This window comes from Stylophora pistillata, chromosome 9, assembly GCF_964205215.1.
Source record: "Stylophora pistillata chromosome 9, jaStyPist1.2, whole genome shotgun sequence".
Lineage (NCBI taxonomy): Eukaryota > Metazoa > Cnidaria > Anthozoa > Scleractinia > Pocilloporidae > Stylophora > Stylophora pistillata.
The window spans coordinates 24559744-24582755 of record NC_142527.1 but is presented as its reverse complement, the minus strand read 5'-3'; the positions used below and the strand labels follow the sequence as shown (position 1 = coordinate 24582755).

At 38.0% G+C, this 23012-nt stretch overlaps 1 protein-coding gene, 1 long non-coding RNA gene and 1 pseudogene across 4 annotated transcripts; 1 reads left to right on the top strand and 2 right to left on the bottom strand.

The window, feature by feature from the left end:
- Positions 1–613: 613 nt before the first annotated feature.
- On the top strand, positions 614–2247 carry LOC148723996 (uncharacterized; annotated as a pseudogene). Its single transcript, XR_015991734.1, has 3 exons — positions 614–865; positions 957–1179; positions 1257–2247. The product of XR_015991734.1 is annotated as an uncharacterized LOC148723996 (transcript).
- A 231-nt stretch (positions 2248–2478) lies between these two features.
- LOC148723995 (uncharacterized) lies at positions 2479–5284 on the bottom strand. The gene is made up of 3 exons (XM_088733270.1): positions 5020–5284; positions 4644–4909; positions 2479–4448 (listed from the first exon to the last, which is right to left on the bottom strand). The coding sequence occupies exons 1-3, from the start codon at positions 5192–5194 to the stop codon at positions 3372–3374; spliced, it is 1518 nt and encodes a 505-aa protein (XP_088589396.1). The 5' UTR covers positions 5195–5284; the 3' UTR covers positions 2479–3371.
- Positions 5285–5298: 14 nt separating this feature from the next.
- LOC148723994 (uncharacterized) lies at positions 5299–7439 on the bottom strand. Of its 2 annotated transcripts, XR_015991733.1 has the most exons (3): positions 6632–7439; positions 6327–6431; positions 5299–5838 (listed from the first exon to the last, which is right to left on the bottom strand). It is a non-coding gene; the product is annotated as an uncharacterized LOC148723994 (long non-coding RNA). The 2 variants fall into 2 exon arrangements; XR_015991732.1 differs by having other exon boundaries at positions 6327–7439.
- Between the last annotated feature and the right edge of the window lie 15573 nt (positions 7440–23012).

The window sequence follows — 23012 nt, the reverse complement described above, 5'->3', positions numbered from 1 at the left end:
AAGTACGGCGAAAGGCTCGGAGAAACTATTTATTTCGAAAGTACTATATAAATGGATTGATTTCTAATACAGCAAAAGTGTTAGTCTAAATCCAAAGCAGTTTTCCAGCATATCATGGGCCCTTAGCTTGAATTTGTTTAAATTGTAAATTATGCAGAACTCGATGAAATTACCGACTATTTTAAGATTAATTTTTAATTCGAAGCTTACTACATTTCTCCCCTTTATTGTTGAATGAGACTACTTACTATGATATTCAGCTTCAAATTAGACATTTGGTTTGGGTAGATTCAAGTGCCCTCTGAGCTGGTCTAAGAGTGTGACACGTTTGGGATCAGCGTTAAAAAAGATCTTTTAGCTAGCGCTGTTGACTTTTATATGTTTTTTTTTTATGATTCAAGTGCCCCCTGAGCTGGTCTATGAGTGTGAAACGTTTGAGATCAGCGTTAAAAAAGAAATCTTTTAGCTGTTGACTTTTATATGTTTTTTTTTCAAGAGCCCCCTGAGCTGGTCTTTGAGTGTAACATGTTTGAGTGTAACATCTTTTAGCTGTTGACTTTTATATGTTTTTTATTCAAGAGCCCCCTGAGCTGGTCTTTGAGTGTAACATTCGCCTTTGTCACGGTATCGCCATCTTGAAAATGACGTAATGCTTTTTGGCATGAAAACGAGGTCACGCGTGGTTCTTGACACACTGAACACTCGAGCGATCATGCCGAACAAAGATCACTGTTGTGTTCCTAAGTGCAATAACAATAGATCAAAAGTGCAGTCTAATATAACCTTTCATCAATTCCCGAAAGACAAAGACTTAAGAAGACAGTGGATTATAAAAATTAAGCGTGATGTCGGCCGGTCCTTCAAGGTAAATGGCCTTTTATATATCATAGTTCAGTTTAGCGTCGTTTCAGCGTTGTTTATATAGCAAACCTTATATTTTTTCCGATATCTTTCAGATAACCAACAGTACAAGAGTTTGCTCTGATCATTTTAAACCCACAGATATAAAAAAAACGCTAACAGGAAAAAGTGTACTCGTTAATGGTGCTGTACCATCCGTTTTTGAATGGACAACTTTATCAAAGAAACGAAAGTCACCAACGAAACGCGAATGCACAACACGTACTAACACAACCGAGATTGATGTCGTGGATAATATACAGCCAATCTCCTCTACAGGTATTTATTTTTTATGAAATCGTACTTTAGGCCCGCCCTAAATATTTCTAAACATGTTATTTTCTACATCCCCACAGTCGAAATTGGGCCCATCGAAGATTCAAGCGTAGACGAAAATGTCATCGATACTAGCAGCCACATGGAGGACTCCACCGTAACTACTGACACCACAATCATAACACCTACTGTCAACCTACATGATTATTTATTTACTGAACCCGAAAAGCCTGTAGAAGAGCTACTTGAGGCAGCGCAAGCTCGTATCGAACAATTAGAACAGCTGCTTTCAAAACAATCTTTTTACAGACAACTGAAAGGGATGTCAGACAAACGCGTTAGATTCCATACTGGCTTTTCGTCATTTGCTATTTTTGTGAGTACCTTCAATGCCCTTAGACCCACAGCTGAAAGTATGTTTTCATGGTCCCAAGTACAGAGAGCACGAGCAAAAAGTGGGAAAGATATAAGTAACATGAGAGACACTCTCAAGACATGCAAACTTAGCTTATTTGATCAGTTTTATTTATGCATTACTAAGCTGAGGCTGGGTACTTTTAATGAGAAACTAGCCAGTGAATTTGATATTTCTATTTCAACTGTGAGTAGAGTTTTTATTTCTTGGGTTAACTTTCTCTATTTTGTTTTGGGAACCATTCCTATATGGCCCTCTCGGGCAAAAATTGACAAACATATGCCTAAGTGTTTTAAATTGTTATATCCTAAATGCCGTGGTATTATTGATGCCTCAGAGATAAAGGTACAAGCACCATCTAGTATGGTTTTGAATAGCAATTGCTATTCATCATATAAGAGCCACACAACTTACAAAGGCAATGTTGTAATATCTCCATCTGGGGAAATTATTCATGTAAGTTCTCTTTTTGAAGGAAGTATTTCTGACAAGGAGCTTGTTAAGCAATCAGGTTTGTTGAATTTACTTGAGCCAGGTGATCAAATAATGGCTGATAAAGGATTTACTATAGAGGATCTATTAAAGCCAATAGGTTGTGGAGTAGCAATGCCTGCCTTTTTGTCAAGTAAGGGTCAATTTTCAAAGAAAGAACTTTCAACCAGTAAACAGATACATAATTTAAGAGTCCATGTGGAAAGGGCCATAAGAAGGGTGAAAGAGTTTCACTATTTTGATAAAGTTATACCTCTTACAGTAGCTGGCAGCATTAATCAAATATGGACAGTGGCATGTCTTATTACCAATTTCCAGGGGCCTTTGTTGCATGAAAAGCAATATATCTAAATATGTATACAATTGTTGTAAAATAGATGGAAGAGTAAGCATCATTTAAAGTAAAGTATGTAAGGATCTGTAATACAAATAGTACTAACAACTTTTAACAACTAAGAGTTAGTTGACATTGAGTGAGGGTACACTACGTATTAGGTCCAACCTAGGTAAGAACTATGCCATCTGTTAACATGTGATGTGGAAGGGTGAATAGTAGGGTGGCCCTATCCCCTAGAGGCACCCTTTTCGTATGTACATGGCATATTGGTTAGGCATTAAAATAAACAGTAAAATCAGTAAAAATTATATTGTTAGTACTATTTTTGTTTTACAGATTCAATGCAAGCTTTCAAACTAGCTTTTTGGAAAAAAAATTATGAATTTAATAACTTTACATTTATTCACAAATTTCATTATTGCCAAATATTATAAAAATGCCCTTTTGGGGTTTAAATACAAAACCTGTTGAAGTCATTCATGTATTTTTATTTATCATGTTTGTACAGAATGTTCTGTTTAATAACAGTAAAAACTATTAAATGGCTTGAAATACACCCAACTTAGTCACAGTATTTGAATGCATGATAAACAATGAAATATGTACAGCTGTTTGTAAAAATTATGGCGCTTACAATATATTACAGACATATAGGCTTAAATGAAACTGAATTATCATAAGTATTGTATTTTTGGAAAAAATACAAAAACTATTAAATTACCAATCATGAACCCAATGTTTTTAAATTTGTGGCAATAATTTCTGCAAACAGCTGTGTAATGATAATTACTAGAACAAGTTCTGAGTCTAATTAGGTTTGACTTGTAATATTTTAACATTTTAAGAATGCTGATTCAAATGTCTTTACTCCACTTCCCACCAAACTTTGTCACACACAATTAGCTTGTTACTTAGGCACGAAGTTATTTTGTATAAGAGACATACAATAAATTATTGAACACATGTATTCAGGTGATAATCCAAAAAAAATAAATTCAGTTTGTCCAGCATTTCAGAAAAGAGAAGTTCATCAAAATATACTCGTTCACAGTGAAATTCGTCCTTGCAGTAAACAAAGAAATCGCACCACTGACTTCCTGTTAAACCAAGGCATCCCATAACTTGATAATAATACTTGTGTGTCTTCTTCAATGAATATGACCCATTTCGTTCATTAAACTTTAAATACTGAAGGTTATCCAGATGACTTGCTGGAGAGCACTTTATTTCTATCAGGCCCCATGGATGTTGTTCAGTGTCGTCAAACACTCTTCTGTCTGGGCTACAGCCTAGGTGTGGGAGACATGGGTTTATAAGAAAACCTACTAGGTGAGTGTCTCTGCCAAACTGTGTTTTGTACATATCAGCAGCTACCCCCTCATTTTGTATCCCATATTTCATGGCTGCAGTTTGGATTACTTTTCCCTTTAGTAAACGCGTAGAAAGGATTTCATGGTCTTTTCTTCTTGAGCATATATCTTTGAAATTTGAAGCTGTAAGCCTAAACTTCCTTAGTTCATGCCATGCTGTTGTAGTTGACTGTTCCCTTGTCTCCATTTCAAAGTCAATAGACTGTTGACCTGATATTGCAAGGGAGCTGAAGAAAAGGTCTTGTTTTTCATTGAGCACTGTATCTGGATAGCTTAAAGATGGAAAGTTGAATGCAGGTAGCTGTATGTTAATATTGCTCTTAACTTTCAATGGCTGTTGATAGCTTATGACACAGCCTTTTGGCACCTTTCCAAAGGCCGAGTCTACTAAAATTGGAGGCTCACTTTGTTCATCTTCCCATATTCTCATAAATCCAGGTTGATTGTTGAGATTTTCAAACTGTGGCGACAGCACACTAGTCAAGTCAAGGCTACTTAATGATTGCTGGAAGGGTTTGTAGATCGTGCTTGCCACACCACACACCTTTCTCTTCTTTTTAGGTTCATGCAATTTATCTTTTGGCTTTGACTTTTGTATAATCAAATCTGTCACTGGCCTTGCTTTAATGCCCTCTTTACGACTGGGGATATGCCATCTCTGCAAAAAAATAATATACAAATATACTATATGAATTCAAAATTGCTTATTGTGTTATGTTTAAAAACAGCAGTGTGATTAAAAGGAGTTTTTAAGGAAAAATATTGCTAAGATACAGTCAAATCTCTATACATTAATGACTGTTTTTTCTTATTGTTTATCATCAAATCTATTATTATTATTATTAAATTTTACCTGTGCCTTTGATGTTTTAGAAACCATTGGCGGGACACTTTTTAAGCCTAATAGCTGGAAATGGGCAAGAGTATAGAGCAATCCAAGAACATGATGGCAAAGACCTTGTCCAGCAGCACAACTACACATATACTTGTTGATGCTAGCCTCAATAGAGGAGCTCTCGAACACAACAGACAACTTGTGAGGATCTTCGTTCTTTTTCATACTTCTGAAGCATTTAGCCCGAGCCACTACTCCTGAATCCTCTTCCTTGCAAAGTTTTACTGTTAAAAACCGAGAAAAAAGAGTTAAAACTCAAAACACTGAGCACAGAAACAAAATATTGGAAAGACAGTCAAACAAAGAAAGCTACCACGAGGTCAACGAGGCTCACCTTCAATATCGTGAATATATTCTTCGTGAAAGAATTTATATCCTCTTGTTACAGTGGCTTTGATCGGTAGGTTCTTCTCAGCAAAATCCTCAACAAAAGAGTTTGTAACTTTGGGTATTTTTGTTATATTTTTGTGCCAAAATTCGAGTTCAACGCTATCGCTACTAGTCGCCATTTTGTTTGTGAACTTACCACGCGTGGCCTCGACCTCATGTAAAATATTCAATGACGTAATCCAAGATGGCGGGCCGTGACAAAGGCGAATGTTTGAGATTAGCGTTTAAAAAAAATCTTCAAGCCGTTTATTTTTGCTGTTATTTCAAATCTTCCTTTTTTAATGTACAAATTAAAGTTGGAGACTGTTTCAACATTATTTATCAACGGTAGAGTCCTGTTTCCTCTACTGAGGTGTCCTCAGAGCTCTGTCTCTTTAACCGCCACATCTCTTAATCTTTCATCTTTCGTACCATCAGCGGTTTCCTGCTGAAAGGTACGGCAGAAGGCCTGGCGGAACTGTTTATTTCGAAAGCAATATGTGAATGGATTGATTGCTGATGAAGTAAATGCGATTGTTTCAACCCAAGGCCACACAGTAAACATCAATGCATTGAATTTATCCGGTCCCCCCTTTACCAAAGCATAACAAAGGTCAAGAAACGGCAGAATTAAACTGGGCATCCATGTGATATTATAAGCCCCCAAAACAAAACCGATTGTCTTCATAGCTTTCAAGCTTTGCAGAGAACGAACTTTAAAATTGTCGTTGTACATTGAAGGTTTTCTCCTGCTTATATTTTAAGAAATTGTTTTTCTGCCGATCTGAAAATAAAAAGATAAGAAAATGAAACTACTAGTAGCGGAATAAAAAATGCAATAAATCCCATCGAAATACACAGAACAGCAACATTTAAAACTTTCTCTTTTGATAAAAGCTCGGTCGGTATATACAACGTCGAGAAAGGAAGACCCAATGAAGATAACCACACCAAAACTATCACTGTGTGACACCTTTTTTTCGTTACCATGTCCTGAAATGGAAACCGAGTCGAAATAAAGCGGTCAATAGAAACACAGCAAATGTTGAAAGTGGTGGCGGCGTTTGTGGGAATCCACAATGCCAAAGTAAAATCAAACAAAGTGCTATGAAGTGGTGGCTGAATCCAACATCTGATAGCAATCCAAACAGGATCTATGGCAAGGCCAACGAAAAAGTCCGCTATGGATAACGATGCTAAAAACCGATTGGAAACTGTTCGTAAAGACTTGTTTTTATAGAACAACCACAACATAACCGTGTTTCCACTTACAGCTATAAAACTGCAAAAGGAGAGCCACACTGACAGAACAATGGATGCTGCACTGCTGAGATAAACCTTCGGGTGGCTTTCATTCATGATGGGATCGTTTTTCAGCTGCACAGGAAAGAAATGTTAGTAAATTTGGGATATGCGTGCAACATTTTCGTCCTCTATACAATCCAAAACAGATGTTGCAGAAATGTTTTCGCATGAATCATCATCATAATTTATCCAGATATTCCTTTTGTTGACAGGCATGTCATGTATTAATCCCGAAAATGGTAGAAGATTATCTCTATGAAAATGTTACGTACTCTCCATGAATGTCTAAACCTTCCCCGAGCTCTCACTATCGATAAAGAAAATCACCGATGTGATTGACTTTGTGGGAAATATGAAAAAAAAAAAAAAATTAAAAGGAAAAGTCTTCTTTGACAAGCAGCTGTTTCAGCGACAGGGTGTCTATATGAAACTCTTAATTTTGGGTACTCATATTATTAACGGCCCCTGTTTAAAATTTAAGTGCAGTTTAACACTAATCACAAATATCTACAAACTAATCGATTGAGGCCCTAAACTTCTGTAAAAGGTAAATATTTTTTATAAATAGTTTGTATATATTTTAACAATGCTGTTGAAGGACAACATGAACAAATTAAATAATCACAAACAATTCGTGAGGAGGCGTGAGTCTGACTCCACCGAGTCGTATGACCAATTTAAATCTTAATGTTAGTCTGAAGTCCAATCTGACAACAGAAATTCTATCTGTGTCTAGAATTAATTATAAGTATGCCTCCTAAAATAATTCGTAATACTAATCTGTTATAATTTGTTCTGGCGGTGGTGTGTTCGATCTGGTGGAAATTATTTCTTTAGGAGAATCTTAACTGAGGATATTCTGTGGGTGTACTTTATCTTCACCGCCTCATCGCTTTGGCGGTGTTTTTGGCTGAGCACTTCTTGAGGAGTTTCTCTTTACAGCTGCTTGTGAACCTTTAAAATGAATCGGGTCTGCCGCCCAATTAGCCGTCCACGGATTCCCTTCTCGCAGGTCTTCGTATAACACTATGGCCTCAACAAATAGGAATGAATTATTAGAATAATGAATAAAGATTTGACTTAGACAAGTTGTCTCTACGTCATTGGTGGTTGGCACACAATGAGGGGAACGGAAACGATAATATAAGTGAGAGGGTTTTATCTTTCTGCCTTCTTACACCAGTCACGCAAGCTGGCTTACCCTTATGTCAGGGTACAAGGAAAAATGGACTCATTATTTCTATTATTCTCTCAAGATAAGCACGCAAAAAAGATTCAACTGTTGCCAATTTTGAAAATTCTATAACGTATTGTGCGGAATGTGTTTTCATTCATCAATTTGCAGATTATCCTCTCTTAATCTCACATCCTGCTTCAGACAGTACTTTTGTAGGAGCAAGCTATAGGAAGACGGAAGAGTCGTTAAGAGGTTTTATTACACGACTCGGGCAGTCAGAGGGCCAATAACTAAAATCAACCAATCAAAATGCTCTATTGCCGGTCAATATTCTCTCAGTATTGGACCGGGCACTGTCCCGAATGGTCCCGAATGATACCGCACTTGTGTCCCTTTGAACTTCAGTCGTATGATAAATCTCTTATTAACCAAGCTTGCTCGGGACCGCACTGGAAGAATATCGGACCTCGGTCTTTTTTGTACTGTACTCTTACCGATATTCTCCCAGTACGGCCCTCGTGCTTGGTTAATCAGATATATTGCACTGGTAGCTATATTCATAATAAGCTGATTTACAGCGAGTGTACAAGAAAGTTAGAAAATACAAATTTTCCATACTTCCTACCGACCAGACAGACATTCCTCACTGAAACTGAAATTTCTTTGCACGAGTCGTCATATTATTCTTATGCAGAAATGCAAATGCTTTCGAGAGCTATAAACGCATTACATTAGCCATCCAATGAATTTTTCATTTATTAAACTCCCTAAGGCCGAACGCAAATAAAAGTACAAATTTTGAAACGATGACAGTGAAAGGAGGAAATTCTAGTGGACAGCAAAGGGTACTCTTCAGGTTTAACATGAAACTGGTTCAACGGATCTACGTCAAGAATATTTTTGGCCTGAAACTAAAAAAAAAAAACTGTCATAGCCATACTGAGTATTTATTTTCATCTGAAATATTTCAGAGATATTTTTGGCCTGAAACTGAAAAAAGAAAGATAGTTATAGCCATACTGGAGATCATTTATTTTCGGAATGAAAATGAGTCACACCCATGTATTGTTTTGATTTTTTGTCAAAAGGGGAAATCAAATCGGATACTTAAAAATACATTTGTAGAGGCATATCTTCATTTTTTCGGTGCAGTGTACAAGAGAACTTCCTTGGGTATTCTTTCTACAATTGTACTTTGTTCCCAATCTCTGTTATTCTTAATTTTTGGTTAAACTATTTCCTTAATAATTACCTTTAAAACCTTAAGAGCAGCATCTTATTTCTTCTTGCAATATGACCTATGAATCAAATATAAAAGACACGGGAATAGGAAATGAGTGCCAGTCGAAGAAGATTCTGCTCGATAAATGAACTCTCTTTGTTATATTAATGAAATAGGAATAGAGAAAAGTATGAACAATATGCAGAATCGGCCAAGAAGATATCTAGAATATATTTTCAATCTAAAGATACGTTTTGATCTAATTTTCACTTTTCTTTATTTGCATAAGCTCTAAAAAAGACTATGAATACGAATTACAGTTTCAATTCAAGGGAATAAACTGTCCACACTGGATTGTAATAAGTCTGATCCTTGATTTTCTTTGACTGAAGGTAACGAATGTTGGCTGCCCGGACGAACATCTCAGTCGTGCAGCATCCATCGTTTTATCAGTGTGGTTCTCCTTGTCTGGCTTTGCTACTGTTGCTGGAAATACCGTTGTATTGTGGTTGGTGAAAAACGAGTCTTAACAAACAATTTCCAGCCGTCTCTTAGCCTCGCTTCCCCTGGCGAACTTTTGCCTGGACTTGTTGCGGATCCCTTGATTATGGCTGGATATTTCTCTAACCCCTCATATAACAGTACTGTGATTGAACATATCTTATGGATTCACTCTACAGCCTGCACATCGTTGAGTTTTTCCTGTGTTTCCGTTGACAGGTTGATCGCCTTTCGGTTCCTTTCCCGCGCCATCAAGAAATTGTAACCAAGAAATGATATTATAGAGCGATAACTGCGGTTTGGCTTATATCACTGCCGTCTACTTTCTTAATGATGATTGTAAAGAATGAACTAAATAGTGTCATCGTGCAGAACTATGCGGGTTTTTCTTCACCTCTTTAAAATTCTCTTTTCAGTATTTGTGGTAACATTATGCTATATTTTCATTTTTAAAGCAGCCCGAGTACAATACAGAAGAGAAAAGAAGAAAAATGGAAACTCCAATCACCACAAACTCCGAGCTGATAAAAACTTTCAAAGCCATAAAAGCAGTTGGAATCGTTTTGAGTGTTTGTATCATAACATGCTTGCCCTGTTTAATCCTGACTACTGTAAATTATCATTATCATACAAGAGCGTCTAGACAGGGTGATACTAGTGGGTTAAATGTGTTGAATTTCGAATTCAAAATTAGTGTCCAAGTAATACGTGATTTTATACTCGATGCAGGTTGTGCGTATTCCTAATTTTAGTAAACTCAAGCAGGGGAGGCCACGTCCACGGCATTTGAAACAATTGCTTAAAAGATGAACTGAATGGGCCATTTACAGATACATCGCGAGTCCAAATTTGACTTGAAAAGAACATCTGCATAAAAGTAATATGATGATTCATGCAAAAGCAATTCACTTTCAGTAACATCTGCTTGTTTTGTAAAGAGGACATGCAAGTTTCAGTTTCCCAAGCTTCCTTTTTTTTCTCTGCTCTAGCTGTATATAATCTTACCATGAATGATAGCCACCCGCAAGAACATTTCAGTTTTGCATCGTCAATTGTTCTTTCATGGTCGGCTTTTTCGTACAGTTTTGCAGCTTTGACTGGAATCCCCCTCATATTGGGGTTTTTCAAGGAAAACGAGTCTCTACGAGCAATTTCAAATATATGCACTAAATAGAGCTTCAGTTCGTTTCAACATCATCTATTTATGGCAGGCAGATTACTTTCTCCTTAAGCTGTCGTCAGAGCTTTGCCCCTCTAATCGCCATATCTTCAGATCTGAAACCATTTCGCGCCATCAGGTTTCCAGCTGATCTCAGCTCAGTTGTTCTTGGAGGTTCCTCGGTGTGTCCACAGGGTTACCAACGAAAGGTACGCCGAAAGACGAAAGTATTATATAAACGAAAGTATTATATAAACGAAAGTATTATATAAACGAAAGTATTATATAAACGAAAGTATTATATAAACGAAAGTATTATATAAACGAAAGTATTATATAAACGAAAGTATTATATAAACGAAAGTATTATATAAACGAAAGTATTATATAAACGAAAGTGTTATACGTCGAAAGTATTATATAAATGGATTGATTGCCGATGAAGTAAGAGAGATTGTCTCAACTCATTTTATCGGGGTAAAATAACAAGTAAACAAACAGCACAACAAAACTTGGCATCTATGTGACAGTGCGAGCACCCAAAACAAAACCGATTGTTTTAATAGCTTTAAAACTTTGCATAGAACGAACTCTAATATCATTTTTGTATATTGTAAGATTTTCTCCTACTAATATTCTTTGAAATTGTTTTGCCGATTCAAAAATACAAAAATAAGAACTTGAGATTACTAATAATGGGACAAAAAAAAAATCATAATGCCACCGAAACCATAGCAATGCAAGATTAATATATTCCTCTTCGGACAAAAGCTTACCATGTGCACACAACGTTAGCAAAGGAAAACTCAATAAAAATAGCCACACCAAAATAATGACTGTGTTAAATCTTTCCTTGGTTATGATGGGCTAATAACGGAAAGTAAACAGAATGGCAATACCGGTCGAGAGCAAATGGTGATAGCAGAGGAGGCGGTTGTGTGAATCTACAACCATGTATTGTTACAATGCTTTACTTGGTTGACTCTTGGTAATTTTTATCACCAGTTGTACCTTCACATTCCTTAAAGGCCCATTTTCAACCGAGATGCCTTGCGCGCCCAGATCATTTTTCATATATGAAAAATACGCTATTTTCCTCGAAGTTGCGGAATCGCTTTGATATCTTCTTCCATCTTACTAATTAGGGCTTTCAAAGTTCCATCTTGAATCATGTGTGAACAACAAGCTATCGAAGTATCCATATCAGTAAATAGTTTTTAATTCTTACATGTATGACGGTGAAAAACGTCATTTGAAAAGTTGATGCCGCCGAAGAAGCGGTCTAGAGGAAGGCCGGGTCTGCCCGGCTCGGCAAAGGTTATTCGACTTCGAGAGTCTGTGTATGATTTATGGAGGGCAAGGAAAACAACAATGGGTTTCGGTAACACGACAGACAGTGCTTTTGCAGAAATGTTATTGCATTGTTCCTACGATAGAACTAGAGACTCCGGAGAGATTTTTTCGAGGTGAGAATAATTATTTGACAGATTTTTACTTGAGATCCTGAGATATGTATGTAAGCGATCTCATTTGTACAAGTCATTACTCTATAATTGAAATGCGTAAAGTAAATCCGTTTTGGCCAATACTGGTTATTTGTTTATATTTTATTTAGTGTTGAAGCCGGACAATTTCCTTCAACATCAAGTAAGCTTTGTACAAGTTTTATACACAGACTCGATTTATGATTTTTCAGTCTCAAATAATTAGCTGCAAATTTGAATACTGTGTTCTTCACCAAATCTTTGTTTTTCTTTTTAATAGTGTTTGTGAATGACTATCAGAGTTCGCCATTTCACAATAGCGCGATTCCAAAACAAAGACAAACGTCTGCAAAGGATCTCGGATGAAAATGGGCCTTTAAATTCTATGATTTTCTTCGGCAGTGTCCTAGTTATCCAGTTGCTTTGTATGGAGCCAACCTTTAGAAGATGTTTGGAAAAAGAATGAAAAATGGTTTTCACTTTCCCCAGAAACTGTATGATGCAATGTCCCATTTGTAATTGAAAACGCCCTTAGGAAATTCAGCATCGACTCAGCGATCCCGGCGGGAATGATTTGGTCAATCCAAATGCTTTTTAGAAAGTGTTGTTAGAGTAGTTTTCAAACTTCAAATGTTAATTTACCTGTTATTTCCACCTTCCATGTTGAGGGAGAAGAATCCTAGGATTGCTCAAAGATTTTACTTCCCTCAAGTATAGTCACCATTATGGACTGGTAGAATGCTGTGACAACGGTGATTTCTGTCATTTAGTCAATACGATCAGTTGCACGAATTAAATCAGTTTGAATTCGGGAGAATGGCCGCACAGACAAAATTTAGTCGCAGCGACAAAGGTTCGGCATGTCATACGAGGCGATTGTTGCCGTGTAGAGTCCGGTAGCAACTTATTTCTTAACGTGTCCTAACTTTCGAACATTTAATTTTGTTTCATCACGATCTCTTCGCATTCATCGTCTTTCTTTGTATAATATTTTCTATTACCTGGGATGGAAACCTAAGCGTTCCCGTTACTGCATCGAAAGTGCACCATCCTCAATCTGAGAAAAAAAAAGGGAACGGAGCGATAAAAAACGCAAGTTCAAGAGTAGATATCTACGAAAATCGCCGCTTAACAAAAGCGTAAAGTCGTTTTTCTTCTCTCAATTTATTAGATTGAAACTGTTTAAGCTTCAGTTATATAAGAGTGTTCCTGATACGTCTTTATAACAGCAATATTGACATATCTGACAAACAACCAATAATCGGTAATGGGCCTTAGACGCAGGCAAAATTACGTATTATGAACGCCAAGCCGGCTTGTTTTAAAAGAGGGTCCTTTTTCCTTCGCTTAAATAGTCCTCAGAGTTTTGTCTCCCTAGTACCTAAGTTGCCATAAGTCCCAATGTTTTGTTCCATTCGATTTCGATTTCTCTCTGGTGTTGCATTTTTTTCGTGAACACAGGGTATCCGATGGAAGGTGCGGCGAAAGGCTCGACGAAATTCACTATTTCTGAAGTAGTAAATCAATGGATTGATCGCTGATGAAGTAAAAGCGATTGCCTCAACCCAAGGCCACACAAGAAATTTAATTTCCCTATTCTTACATCGATTTACTTTGATATAAAAGTTAAACAACAATAGCACCACGCTGGGAATCCATGTGATGGTGTAGGCACCTAAAACAAAACCGACTGTTTTGATAGCTTTATAATTTTGCATAGTACGAACTTTTACACCGGAGTCAGGGGGTCCTTCAGCTTCCAAAACTCTTCTGTATTGTTTTCTGGCTAATTTGTAAATGAAAATATAGCAGAAGGAGATCACTATTAACGGAAAAACAAACGCTGTGCATACCATGGCTGTAACTAGTAGTATTCGATCCTCCCCTGGTCGAAAGAACAATAACGGAAAAGGAAGACTCACTGAGATAAACCACACTGAAATAATGACGACAAAACATCTCCTCTTACTTAAAATGTTCCGATAACGTAAAGGAAACCGAATCGCAATAAACCGATCGATTGAAACACAGCACGAGTTCAAAGTAGTGGCTGCGGTTGTATGCGCCCACAGAACTAATGTCATCCTAAACAAATTATTATAGACGGAAGGTTGAATCCAAAATCGAGTGACAATCCAAAAAGGATCAATGGCAAGGCCCACCAAACCATCTGCAAAGGATAACGAGGCCAAAAACCGATTGGAAATTGTTCGTAAAGACCCGTTTTTGTAGAACAGCCACAACACGACTGCATTTCCAGTTACAGCGGCTAAACCAGACAAGGAGAACCACACTGATAGAACGATGGAGGCTGTACTGCTGAGATATTTGTCCGAGCAGTTTACAGTTTCCATCCTAAGTTGGTGTAAGGCAAGAGCAGAAGTCCAGCGAGAAATAGGTCTGAAAACAGTCTGAAACTTTCACTTGCTTGACCTCGTTAGGGGACAGATGTTACTGCGATGTTTTTTCTTCCTTTTTTGCATAGAATTATTCAAAGCTTTCCTTTTCAATATGCAGTTTACAATTGACAGGTACGCCTAATTTTTCTGCCGTCAAATTGGGTAAAGGTGCGCGTGAAATTATAAATATCCCAAAGTTTTTGAAAACATGCTTTGAAACTTTAATTCTTATTTTAATCTTCTTCATTCCATCAATGCAAAACCCAGCAAGGTCTCCATCTATTTGCAGCGATTTATTGAAAACCAATAATACTTTCTCCCCGACAGACAGCTGCTTTTGAGTAAGGAGCTGCAAGAAAAAACACAAATCATCATTAACTACTGGTTTAAATGCTTCTAATAACCTCTTTTCCTTACTAATCTCAGAATTGGTCAGACTCGTGGACTGGCTCAGTGGGCAACCAAACCAAACTTCAATGGGATAAATGTGTTGAGTTTCGAATTCAAAATAATCTTAAAATAGTCAGTAATTTTATACGTGTTGCTGGTAATACAGAATTTTAAACAACTGCTTTGTTGAAAAAAGACATAAATAATTAAAGCATCTTATTTATTTCAAATTTTCACCCGTAAGGAGCAGAATGGTTTATGATAATTTACCGACACATTATTAGTCTAAATTTGATGGAAACTTTCAATTTCTATGCCTATCAGGTCTCTAAAGAAATACAATAGAATGGCGCTGTAAACTGTGTGTCGATAGATAGATAAATCGTTTATTAAAAAGAAACACCTCGCAGTCTGAAGACTGAATTACGTGTATAATATACAATACAAGAAACAAAATTCATAGTTTGAAAATCTTAATAATAAAAATATACAAATCTAATAAAAAAGTTTCACTTAGGATGATCTTGTGTTAAAAAAATATACATACTTAAACATATATATTTACATCCTTAGGCTATGGCTAACAATAAAGGATTTTTTAAAACGATCAGTCTTGCACACTGGCACGTTAAACTTTCTATTGCTGCGCAGCTGCCTGTGGTGCTCAGCTTTAGGTGGGAGCAGACCTGCGAGCTTGTGATTAATGTCAAGAACAATGTCATTAAAAAGATCAAACGATAGAGATGCTCTCCTGTCGTAAAGAGAGGAGATGCCTGCCTCTTTGAGCGCGCTGTTGTAGCTTGCATAAGGAAAGATAATGCGCAAGGCGCGCTTCTGAATACGTTCCAGCTCTTCGGATAAATAGAACGGAAGGCTGGAGTGAAATACTTGACATGCGTATTCTAAAACCGATCTTATGCTACTACAGTAAAATAAAACAAGATCACTCGCACAGATACCAGCACGTTTGAGTTGACTCAGGAGGTACAATCTTTTGGCAGTAATAAGTAATAAGTCATTAGCTGTTAGTCAGTTTGTATTCTAGTCACTGACGCATTAAAAGTTCACTTTGGACGATTATCGCTAGTGGTATGGCTGTAGTTGGTACCTGAGGTTATGTTACTGTGTTGTGGCATTGATTAGAGAGGTTTTAAGGAACAATCTTATGGCAAACGGTGAAAACAAATCGACTTCCTGCCATCTGTTTTCATCTGCCTGTTCGCTAGGACTAAAATATGTACATAAGCCTTGAACGAAATGTTTTTCTACAGGCCGACTTGCGCCAAAGTCACCAAAAGAGGTCATAACAGCCGTATTGGTAAATACAAAAAATAAATTGGCGGACATGTCGGTGTACCACGTCGGTCTAGCGGGGTTTTAACTCTTTTCTCTCATAAACTTTCTGTCCGTTCTAATATATTTGCATAGCTGAATCTTTAGCAGGAGTCTGGTTCTCGAACGTCCCGTAGAGGTGTTCTGTTTTCACTCAAAATGGGGGCCCTAAAGAAACAAAAGGGACTGGCTAGAATGCCAGAACCTCCCTCTCCATTTTCTAAATTTTGATCTTGAAATATGGCTTCGGGTCCGTTAAAGTCCCTATGACATCTATTTTTTTAGCATTACATTATAAATATAGAGGCATGTAGAGGGTGTCTGGTAAGATTTGTGAGTGATTCTGTTGCGTTTTTATTATTTTACGAGGCGATAAAAGTCCGAAATAGGCCCTTTGCAGGACTTAATCACGTGCTTGGATATCACCTAGCAACGCATTGCTGGTGAGCAAGCAAACCAGCGTCCCGTTCATCGTGGCGATCAACTCAAGCGAAAAGAACTTTGACTTTTTGGTCGAAAACATCCCAAACGCTTGGTGTTTAAGAGCGAAAAACGATATTTATTGTGACTTTAGTTTCCTCGAGCTTGAATTTCGCCTGATTTACCTTTGCTCTGGGAGTAAAAGCCAGGCGAAAGCCCAAATGTAAGACAAGATATGGCCGATTATCCAGGAATGAGTGACGGTGAGTTTCTTTGTTAACATTCGTATTTCAATCTTATAAACGTAGTTTCGTTCAATACAGAAAACGTTTTTCAGTGTTAGGAATTACATTTGCTTGAATCCAGAACATTATGATCTGTATTTCCGATTTTGCGTGTTGAATTCTTTTAAGTTCGTTGAACCACAGGGAACCCATACAATATGTTTGTGTAGCCAACTGTTGTTTTATAATGATGTACCAGATTTACCGTTTCCCTCACCTATAGTGATATATTGCGGACTATGTATATAAATCAATGATAAAATAAACGTTAAATTACTTTACCTGTGGTGTAAAGTCGTCCCTTTGCCTCAAAAATGTTTTTTTGAGCGATTTTGAATAAGTCTGAGTTCGTCGTTAATCTAACGTATTAAAGAAAGACAAGGGGGAAACCTTTTTTGAAAGGCTTCAAGCGCCCTAGCGATTTTGATCCCGAAAATCGCATCGCTCCGCTTTCAAACTTCTCAGCATTAAGGTCAAACGATACGCGATTCTCCTCGTACCTTCCAATCGAAAATCCATCCAAACGGACCGAAGCTAGCCCTCGAAGAAAATCAAAATCCCACAGCATTTGAGCGTCTGGGATGCGGAGCAAAATTTTCATGTGCCAGCCAGAGACCGTCACGCTGATTGCCCTTTTCTGATTGGACGACGTTAAACGATGACCAATTCAAAATATCTAACGAGGGTGGGGAACCATTGGCGTTTAGTGACCCTTCAACAGTTTACCCACCAGACTCGGGTCGTGTGTCTTAACGATCACCGGAAGCAACTTACATTTTCGCCCATTGTTCGCATCTCCTTCATCAATTGCGTCAAAAGTAAACAGGTCACCCGGCAACATAAACAGCACCTGTGAATTAAAAAATTGTAGTGGTAAGCGCCGGAAAAAAATATGAGTCGCTGTTTCTTTCATTTCATCTGAAAGAGGCCGAGCCAGGCTTTTGATGAAAGCATAGGAAATGTCGCTGCACTTTCCCGTCCGCACTTCTCACAGACAGGCGACGAATAGCTAGGCCTTGTCATGGTTTTCGGCGCCATCTTTACGGGTAGGCAAAGCGGTCACAAATCACAGTGTTTGTATGGGAATCCCATGGCAAATAACTTTTCCCAGAATCGAATTTTACGCAATTTATCAATCGCAACGTTAAAACACTGAGCAGAGGATTGTATTCACCAAGTTTGAAGAATGTAGGTTGGATAGAAGACGCTCAATTAATTTTTCTAATTTTCCATACATTTGTCTGTAAATTTTCGTAGGGTTGAAGGGGCGGCACGGAAAAAATCTAAATTTTTAAAATTAATTTGCATATTTAGAAACACTCCGGGACGTTACTCAAATACTCGAAGTGGCAGATTTAGGGGAGAGCTCTGGGAAAAATTTAAATTTTTTTCCGCGCCGCCCCTTCTACCCTGCGAAAATTTACAGACAAATGTATGGAAAATTATAAAAATTAATTGAGCGTCTTCTATCCAACCTACATTCTTCAAACTGACCGCTTTGCCTACCCGTAATGATGGCGCCGAAAACCATGACAAGGCCTAGCAATTCGTCGCCTGTCTGCGAGAAGTGCGCATGGGAAAGTGCAGCGATATTTCCCATGCTTTCATCAAAAGCCTCGCTCGGCCTCTTTAAGATGAAATGAAAGAAACAGCGACTCATATTTTTTTCCGGCGCTTACCACTACAATTTTTTAATTCACAGGTGCTGTTTATGTTGCCGGTGACCTGTTTACTTTTGACGCAATTGATGAAGGAGATGCGAACAATGGGCGAAACTGTAAGTTGCTTCCGGTGATCGTTAAGGCACACGACCCGAGTCTGGTGGGTAAACTGTTGAAGGGTCACTAAACGCCAATGGTTCCCCACCCTCGTTAGATATTTTGAATTGGTCATCGTTTAACGTCGTCCAATCAGAAAAGGGCAATCAGCGTGACGGTCTCTGGCTGGCACATGAAAATCTTGCTCCGCATCCCAGACTCTCAAATACTGTGGGATTTTGATTTTCTTCGAGGGCTAGCTTCGGTCCGTTTGGATGGATTTTCGTTTGGAAGGTACGAGGAGAATCGAGCATCTTTTGACCTTAATGCTGCGAAGTTTGAAAGCGGAGCGATGCGATTTTCGGGATCAAAATCGCACAGGCACTTGAACCCTTTCAAAAAGGTTTCCACCCTTGTCTTTCTTTAATACGTTAGATTAACGACAAATTCAGACTTATTCAAAATCGCTAAAAAAAACATTTTTGAGGCAAAGGGACGACTTTACACCACAGGTAAAGTAATTCAATGTTTATTTATCATTGATTTATATACATAGTCAGCAATATATCACTATAGGTGAGGCAAACGGTAAATCTGGTACATTCACCAGAAAACAACAGTCGGCTACACAAACATATTGTATGGGCCCCCTGTGGTTGAACACAACTAGCGTTCACATACTCGCTCGCTTCCATTTTTGCCGCTACTGAGTGGCTAAATTCTCATCTTGGTATTTCGTAATCATAACCTTTTCGCCAACCAATTGCGGATTCACAACTGAGGACAACATTTTGTTCTGTTTAAGAACCTGCCAACAAGAAAAAACGAGGTTATGCGTTGCATTGTTGTGTTCCACAATGTAACAATGACTCCCATTACAACAGCTCGTTGTCTTTTCATCGTTTTCCTAAGAAAGACGAACAACTCAGAGCAAGCTGGATCGTAAAAATTCGATGCACATCGTGTAAATATCCAGGCTCAGCGAAAAACTTATAGCCTTTGGTTGTGTGCCTGCAGCCAGATTCTTTCTGGGCATACGCTTCAACCTCAGAAAATGCAAGGTCAGGAAATGCTGACAAGTCAGCAGAAACAGCTAGAGGAAAGATAGTGGGATATAGAAATATCACCTCCAATTCAATGTAAACCTTCTAGAATAAAGATACCTGGCGTAAAACTTCGTTTCGTATTGATAACACGAGATAGAAACGAACAATTTATTATCACAAGTTATTTATATCCAAGACTGATGTAGCGAGCGAGAATGTAAACAACACTAGTTGTGTTCAACGATCTCAAAACGACACGCAAAATCGGAAATGTAGATCATAATCTTCTGGATTCATGCAAATATAATTCCTAACACTGATAATCATTTACTGTATCGAACGTTTATAAGATTGAAATACGACTGTAAACAAAGAAACTCACCATCACTTGGTCCTACATTAAAGAAGCGGCCATATCTTGACTTATATTAGGGCTTCCGCCGAGCTTTTTCTCCAACAGCAATAGTAAATCAGGCGGAATTCAAGGACGATCAAACAAAAATCATGATAAACTTTTTTTTTGCGTCCTTAAACAACAAACGTTTCGAATGTTTTCAACCAAAAAGTTAAAGTTCGTTTCGCTTGAGTTGATCAACACAATGAGCGGGACGCTGGTTTGCTTGCTCACCAGCAATGCGTTGCTATGTGGTATCCAAGCACGTGATTAAGTCCTGCAAAGAGCCTATTGAAGTGAACCCGTATCTCTTTGGCCGCGTGAAAGGGTACTGGTACCCAAATATTCGTGACGTCACGGTAGTAAGACCAAGTTTATCAAAGAAGCAAAGTGAGTGTGAAATCTATTGTTTACGAACTTTTGAGCGTAAAAATGCCGTTTCGATGTGTAGCTTGGGGTTGTTCGAATACCCCCGACTCGAAAAAGAATATTACGCTCCACGAGATTCCTTTTGAGGGCGATCAAAGTCCAGAGGGTATGAAAAGGCGAAAGAGGTGGATTCAGTTTTTGAGCGCAGTGTGCTAAGTGGACACTTTGAATTGGCACATATGTTCAATACCGTAATTATTTGCTTATAAGCCGATCCTGGCTATAAGCCGAGACCCTAAACTTTTAGCTTCCAGAAGTTGTTGGATTTTTATGAAAAATAAGCCATAAGTGGACACCAACTTCGAATCCATACATATGTTCAATACTGCAATCATTTGCCTATAAGCCGATCCCGTCTATGAGCCGAGACCAAAACTTTTGTTGAAGTATTGTAAAAAGGTCCACGCGAGTTGTTAACTGAGACGAATGGTGAACTTAATATGTCAGTAAAATGAGCTGTATTCAAAGTATCCTGTATTAAATCAAACACTTCTGGAGTGGTTTTCGCCTTTTCGGGGCAGAGTAGTCAGGATAAAATGCAATGTTTGGAAGCAAAGCCTCAGCTGATTTCTGTGAGATCGTGTTACTTAACCTTGGGAACAGCTGTTTCTGATTTGCCAGTTGCTGATGTTGTCAAAACAAGTCAAAGCAGTTTACTGTAAATCTCGCTTTTGTTCATTCTTAACGGGAATGCAATCAGCGGATAAATTCTGCGACTAAAGGTGAAGGAATTGTGCAGCGATCCAAAGTGAAACGGGCTCGAGAAGAAATTCCAGAGGAGATGATGGAGAAATCATCTACAACATGCGGGATTTTGAACGCGCTCAACGGCACAGAAGATGATAACATTCACACCGATGAAATTGCTTGAACTAGCGGACGATAGGATGGCCTTAAGGTCAACAGAAAAGAAGACGACGAATAAACACTCATTCTTGAAGTTATCACTTAACAAAACGGCTCCTTTCAAATAAAAGTAGTTGGGTAACTATAATTTTGCGTAAGACTAGTAATTTGTGTAAGTTGATGATCGCGCGGCTCTTAGCCGAATACATATTAGATTTACGGTATTCTCTCGTAAGAATTTTGTTTTTTAAAGAAATACTCGGCCGTAAGCAGAACCCCCAGTCTTGTTAACGTTTGAGTAGTTCTCATTGTATTTTCGAGCAAAAATCGCTCAGCTTATAGGCAAATGAATATGGTACATTTCAAGACGCAGGATTTCTCAAGCGATCGGCTCTCTCTCGTATCTTCCAGTACAGCCGGCGATTTGAGAGAATCCATGCATTCTTCGCTCTTTTGAAAACAATGGCATTCTTTAAAATTAACAAGAACTCGGTGTATCAGTGGGCAGAACAACACCTAGTAACATTCGCAACATAGACTAGAAGACTGATTACAGTTTGTAAATTCCCGCTCGAAGGATCTAAGACGATGTGGTGATTACAAAATTTATGTTTCTGTTTATATCCAACCATATCAAACAAATTGCAAGTTGTTTGCTACAAAACTTTGTAAGTCTTACATAAGAGAAATAAGAGCGATATTGATGTAAGATTCGATTAGACGACAGTGTCCAGCTTAAACATGCGGTCACTAAAGACGGCAAACATTCATGTAACGTACCACTTTCCGTAGAATCGAGACCTTTCAAACGACTTGTTAACATTCTGTCCCTTTTCAATTTTTTTCGATACGCTAGTGGCTCGTTTGAATTTGGCCCTTCTATGTTGTCCTCCCTGTTTTCTATCTTACCGCTTTGAGTTGCAATTTCGGATTCAATCGCCACGTATTCCGGAATATAATTAAACTCCGAGTCATCGGAGAAGAAACTTTCGTCAGAACAACAGGAAATATCGGACATAATGACACGAAACTATCACCGAAGTAGCCAGGGAAATTACTAATTATAAAGCCCACTTGTTTGCATGATAAGAACATATGCTTACTACTGTGCGCCCAGTCCCCTCTTGCTCGGCCAGACATTTTATCTTCGGATTATAGAGCTTGATAAAAAAAAATTCAGGAAACGGTAAAATACCCCTAATGTTGCTAAAACATGTTCTAGAGTCATTACATTTTGATGTAAAATAATAAAAAAATAAGTGTCATAGGGACTTTAAGTTTCTGGGAATTTCGAGAAACGAGCCCCTGGCAAGTGTAACTCTTTGTAAATGTCTTGAAATACTGGCTATGTATTAGTGATGCTATTTAAACAATAGAGTTTTTCTGTCAAGGAACTGTCGGCTGATAGTTGCCCCGCGGAAATTTGATGTTCTTAAAACAAATATTTGCCGGAGAAACGAAGCTTCGAGGGAAAATATGCTAGTTTTAAGAACATCAAAATAACCAAGGGGCAACTATCAGACCGATAGTTCCAAAACATAAAAACTCTATTGTCTTTATTGTTCACCCCTAAATTTTCTTCCGTGCGCCAGTTGAAAAACAGTCAAAACCCGCTAAATGCAGATCAGTCAAATATTTATTCATGCGTACAGCTTGTCACAAATGTCAATAATTGGCAACCGTACATTGGCTAAATAATACGTTATACCTGTCAGAATTGAAAGGTCACTGTTTTTCCGATCTGCCCAACTTCGTGGCTGTCAAACCATTAAAAACTTTTCACGGATGAGTACTATCCATCCGGGTATTTTCC

Excerpts from the sequence above, each read along its gene's own strand:
- LOC148723995 (XM_088733270.1), bottom strand. The coding sequence starts at position 5,194 with ATGGCGACTAGTAGCGATAGCGTTGAACTCGAATTTTGGCACAAAAAT. Across the intron at positions 4,910-5,019 it reads ATATATTCACGATATTGAAG|TAAAACTTTGCAAGGAAGAG; the intron begins GTGAGCCTCGTT and ends GGTTTTTAACAG. Across the intron at positions 4,449-4,643 it reads CTAAAACATCAAAGGCACAG|AGATGGCATATCCCCAGTCG; the intron begins GTAAAATTTAAT and ends ATTTTTTTGCAG.